This window comes from Dermacentor silvarum, chromosome 3, assembly GCF_013339745.2.
Source record: "Dermacentor silvarum isolate Dsil-2018 chromosome 3, BIME_Dsil_1.4, whole genome shotgun sequence".
Lineage (NCBI taxonomy): Eukaryota > Metazoa > Arthropoda > Arachnida > Ixodida > Ixodidae > Dermacentor > Dermacentor silvarum.
The window spans coordinates 105364606-105370018 of record NC_051156.1 but is presented as its reverse complement, the minus strand read 5'-3'; the positions used below and the strand labels follow the sequence as shown (position 1 = coordinate 105370018).

The following is a 5413-nucleotide window of genomic DNA, read 5'->3' as shown; positions in this document are numbered from 1 at the left end:
GAGACGAGGGCTTCTGAGGCTGAAGCCCGCCGTCAGCGACGAGCAGAGAATCCCGAGGCGAGGGCTTCCGAAGCGGAGGCCCACCGTCAGCGACGATTATAGAATCGCCGAGGCGACGGCTTCCGAACGTTAAGCTGACGAAGGTCAGACACACACGACAAGCTTCACTTACCCCTACTTTCTCGACAGGGGAAGAGATGGTGTTTTTTTGTTCATTATTTGTCTATAGACCGTCTAAGGTCGATAGTCGATAAGATGTTGATTGTTTTTCTCTACTCCCTGATTATAACTTCGCTGTAGACAAACGTCGACCAGGTGTATATTTTGTTTTGCCTATTCCCAGTCAATAAACTGCTTCTTGACAAAAGTAGTTAAATTGTCTGTTTCACTTAGTGAATTTTCGGTCTGATTACTTTTCTCGTGTGTTCTGGTTAGGACCATTTGAGGATATTCTGTAGCATTTGCAAGTTTTCCAGCAGAACGCTCTCGTACCTCTCACCCAAAAAGCTATCCAATTTCAAAACTGTGCCTGTAATGTCCTTGTTGAGCTCTTCATAAGTCACGAAAGAGAAGTTTGGTTTGTCTTTGATGGCGCGCACTGACGCCACGTGGTGAAAGTAGCTCCCGTAGCTCAAGTCTCCCTCGATGAAAGGTTCGAAGAACTCTTCGAATGTGCCGTTCTCGAAAAGGTAGCTGCTGACGTTTGTAGTCATGCGAAACTGCGAGACGCAGACATCTAATGGGTTCCCAGCGATGTAGATGTGCTTGACCTCCTTGTTTATAGTTTCTCGGCTCAGTGCATGTTGCGTCATGAACAGTCTCGCGGATAAAGACGACTCCTAGTCATCAGCCTCTACATACCCAAATGACTGACAGTTGCGGGTGAATTCGTCTAAGTTATTGATGGGTTTTCGTCCGTTGAGGATTAACCGCGCTATGCACTGAATCCAATGGGACCCACGTTTAGGGAATGTGCTCTGCACGACGTCACCCTTGGCAGCGCGGAAAGAGAGGCTTTTACTAAATACTGCTGGAACGACCATAGGGCACCTAGGCACACCGTTGATGACTTGCCGGTGCGGCCTACGACTTGGCATGGCTGTACCTCCCAAGCGAAAGGTGTGTACCCTTAAAAAGAACCAGGGTAATGCAAAATCGCTACAGAAAATGCACCTTTTTTGCGAAATACTGGGCAGGTTCATTTCAGTGAGGTTAGGCATCTGGGACGGTATGCGTCTGAAGTTCTGAATCTCTAAAGAATTTGAGCCATTGAACTCGAAAGAAAGTTAAACCTAACACGAATTAAAAAAAGAATGGCATGGTGATGTATATATGTCTCACAAGAAAACATTCGCGAATTGCACCTGCCGTGGTGTTCAGTCGCTATGGCGTTGCGCCGCTCATCGCGAAGTCGCGGATGCGATCCCGACCGTGGCGGCCGCATTTCAAAAGGGCAAGACGAAACAACGCTCCCGTAATTGCATGTACGGAATATAAACAGGAAGGCATTTACTTCTTGCGTTTATTTTGTCGCTCCAGCGTTGCGTACGACACTCCTACGTTTTGCTCTCTTCCTTTCAGGAATGCATCCACTCATGAAATTGGACTATAAGTTACAATCTACAGCGTTCGACGCCATATCTTTGGCGACGGGAGGCTAACTTGCTTAAAGGCTCTGTTATACTCCGACGTTCTCGGCGCGCGGGCGGGCGGCGGTTGCGGTCGCATACGTCACGTCGGCGACACCGCGCCAGGCACAAGTCCGGCTCTCTACAGTGCAACCACTTCCGACGCGGCGCAGCGGCCGCAGCTGGAGAAGCGCATGCGCAGTTAATGCGCAGAACGTCGCGCCATCTGTCGTGAACCCGCGAAACAATTGCATTCGCCACTCGGCCCTGTGCCTGTGGAGCGTCTCCCTCGTTTCGTGCGGATACAGTGCCTAGAATATATATTCTAGGCACTGTAGTAACTGTAGTGCGGATTTCGCGCACGTTTTCGTGTGAAGGGGCCATTCTGTACTGGCGGTGAGTAGCTACAGCGACGAGAGAGGGCGCTCGGTGCTGACGTGTTCGGCGCGGTCGGCGCGAAATGCAGGCGGATCTATTCGGAGCCGGACGACGTCCAAGAGCGTCAGGAGCCGCCGGTCACGTCGGCGGTCGGGAGCCGTCGGACTGTAGAGGGTGGCGCTTCAGCCGACGTAACGTCGCCGTGCCGCGCCCGCGCGCGCGCGCACGCTACGTCAGAGTATATCTGCCCCTTATCTGCCCCTTAAGCGTTGCTTTCGTTGCAGACGACGTGCCGGTAATGAAGCTGTATCGGATCCGAACATCGCATTCATTCACTTGTTAGAATTGCGAAGACGCATTCAGTTGTCTGGAAGTTGTTCGAAACTCGCACAGCTGCGGATACGGCTCTCTAATAACAAGATTTGTGTAGAGGTCTTCTGGACAGGGCTAACAATTTCTGTGGACAAGACTGGGTTCTGGAAAATTATCCGCACTTTTTGGCGTATCTTACAGTAATTCTAAGCGCCTAAAACCTATTCTAAAAATGCACAGGAACCATGGACAATAATTATCAGTGTATGCGAGTAACTTGAAGAACGAAAGAGTGAGTGAACGCGCGAACGAAAGTTTCCCTTGTCGAGTCCAACCACCGGCCATCAAGCCGCGTTCACTGACCACCAACCATCAATCACTTACCAACTACGAGTACGGGCGAAAGCGGCAAGGACAGCTATTCACTTGAAAATGGAACTTCGCTGATTTATCACCGCCATATGTTACACGTGAACTTTGATGTCGCCACGAGAGGATGAAGACGAAGTGAACTGAGCAAGCGTAGCTTCTTGCATTGCTGCGATAGTTTTGTCATAGTGCAGGCTTAATTGTGCTTCTTGGACGAGAAGACATCTGAAGCGATGACAGCCGGCACGTCATCGCTTGCGTCGAGCATGCCTCTTCGCACTCTATCCCCCAGTGATATAGTGTAAGGCTCGCCACGTCGACATGGAGATGACCGGTTCCTGTTTCTCCAACAGTGACCCTATGGACTCCGACAAAGACTACACCGTCGTGGAGGGCAAGCGACTGAAGAGGAAATACCGCAGGACAACCAAAGATGTGAGTGAGCAGCGCCCCAATGTGCCGCCTACACCGACTTACAGGATTGCTTTTGTACCTCTCGACGTGTCTAAGAATTTAAATTCCGTGCACAGACAGGTAGTCAACACCTACCTTGGTAATGTGGCTCCGAAAGGAATTAACGAAGTGCGCTTCAACACCAGAAAAAACGTAGTCACAGTGGAAGTAGCGACGCAAGCCGCCCTAGAAAAATTGAAAACCGTGCGCATACTAGGACACATAGGAGTCCGGTCGTTCATTGTGCACAGTGGTCACACTAGGGCAGGCGTTATTTCCGATGTCGTGATTGACATCAGCGACGAAGAGTTCCAAAGGCTTCTGTCTTCAACAGTGAAGGTCCTCGACTTTCATCGCTTCGGTCGCTCGACGAGCGTCAAGCTTCTTTTCGAGGGACACACGCTACCTGATCATGTCAAGGTGGGCTATGTGAGGCACCCGGTGCGTCCTTATGTGCCCCGACCAATGCAGTGTCACAAGTGCCTGAAGCTAGGCCATGTCAGCGCTGTCTGCACAGGCCAGACGGCATGCCTCCGCTGTGGCGGCAGTCATGACATATCTTCATGCACAGTAAAAGAAATGAAGTGCTTGAATTGTGGTGGACCCCACGAGGCCAATTCCAGGGATTGCCCTAAACAGAAAAAGGAGATAAAAATACTGAACTAAATGAGCAAGACAAGTATGTCCTACAAAGACGCAGCAGCGTTAGTGAAAAACCGGAGGACACGATCTCGTCGTCGACGTGGCAAAGCTGTAGGTGCAAACGAGAGCTCCTTGGCTCCAATTCCACAGGTCCAGCAGAAGGTAGTTCAATCGGCCTCTATCGATCTCTCCGAGCCATCGGACCCAGATGTTCAAGCGAGAGTAGTCCAAATGGCTGAAGACGCCGCCGCGGCTCAGGGGCTGCCGGCCGCCGTCTAAAGGGGGGACGGGGGAGGCTTCTAGTCATTACCCCCTCCTCTAACCACATTTTGGACAAAATAAAGTTATTTCTCTCTCTCTCTCTCTCCAAGCCATTGCTTCAAGCAAGCCTCAAAAGCCCGGATTCGAATATATGGCCATGCTTGCCGCAGCGTAGACGGGCCTTAGACTGTCAGTGCGAGCAAGGACAATGCACTGAAAAATCACCGTTGGACTCTGTCATCAAAGCAATGCTGCGTCAAATAATCGACGCCCTGCAGCTGCTACTGACTGGTTTAAATACGCCAGTGGCGCTAGCAGCTGCAAAAATTATGCAAGCTATAGACAGTCTTCTGGCTACACTGTAGTAGCATCTTCCCCTGCCCGCGAAGGTGACTGTGCTGTTCTGGGAAGTCATCGTGTTCACCACGATCGGAACTCATCATCGTGTTCACCATACCAGCATCATCCTTCCTCTTCACATCCTATCTCTGTTATTCCCCCAACCCCCTTCCCCAGCGTGGAGTAGCAGGCTAGAGGCACTTCACTCAGGCCGACCTCTTCACCTTTCTGCCATTAAAACGTCTCTCTCTCTCTCTCTCTCTTGATGTCGCCACGACGCTATTAATGAACTACCGGCGGGACTCACCAAGGAAAATGTCACAGAATAATGTGACACATATCATTGTGGCTGCAGGGCCCGCACCAATGTGATAATAACGGGTAACACTGTGACCTGCAGGGATAGAGACGCGTCGGTCGTTCACTTTGTGTCAAATGCAGGAAGGAAGTGACTCATCATAACCCTCTTGAGTTCAAGCAGCAGGCGTTCCACGCAGTGGTTGACGTAGCAGTGCTGCGTGCAGCTGCGTGTTGCTGTTGGTGCACGCGCAGTGCATGCTGCATCCGGTGCTCATCCGGTGCTTATAGTTTGACTCGGACTTTAATCACCCTGTTGCTAAGTCTACCCAGCAGTTATGGTTTTATCCAGCTGTTATGCTTAATTTTGCACACATAGTGATAACACTCATGTCAATACACCAGTTCGAAAATTTGACCACCTCCTAAACTAAGATATTCACTGCTTTATTTCGCTGAAAAAAAAAGAGAGAAAGGTCAGTGCCGCCCGAAAGGCGAAGCAGTAATTGCGATAGCAAATTATTAGACAGCTATACGAAGTAAGTTTATTCGTTTATCAGCTTCATAAGCTGCTGTAAACATTCGCTTACTAACTAAATTAACAAGCATGTCGTCATGCGCGCACAGGAAAACATGAACACGTCGCACTGGCAGATCAATTTAATTGATGAAAACGTGCCAAAACCATCATCTGATAATGAGGCACGCCGTAGTGGGGGACTCTGTAAGAATTC

The 5413-nt window shown here is 50.1% G+C and overlaps 1 protein-coding gene across 1 annotated transcript; it reads right to left on the bottom strand.

Moving 5' to 3' along the window:
• Positions 1 to 431: 431 nt before the first annotated feature.
• Positions 432 to 812, bottom strand: LOC119444645 (sulfotransferase 2B1). Its single transcript, XM_037709013.1, has one exon. The coding sequence runs from the start codon at positions 810 to 812 to the stop codon at positions 432 to 434; it is 381 nt and encodes a 126-aa protein (XP_037564941.1).
• Between the last annotated feature and the right edge of the window lie 4601 nt (positions 813 to 5413).

What these genes read in the sequence shown, in the direction of transcription:
- LOC119444645 (XM_037709013.1), bottom strand. Translation starts at nt 812, where the DNA reads ATGACGCAACATGCACTGAGCCGAGAAACTATAAACAAGGAGGTCAAG.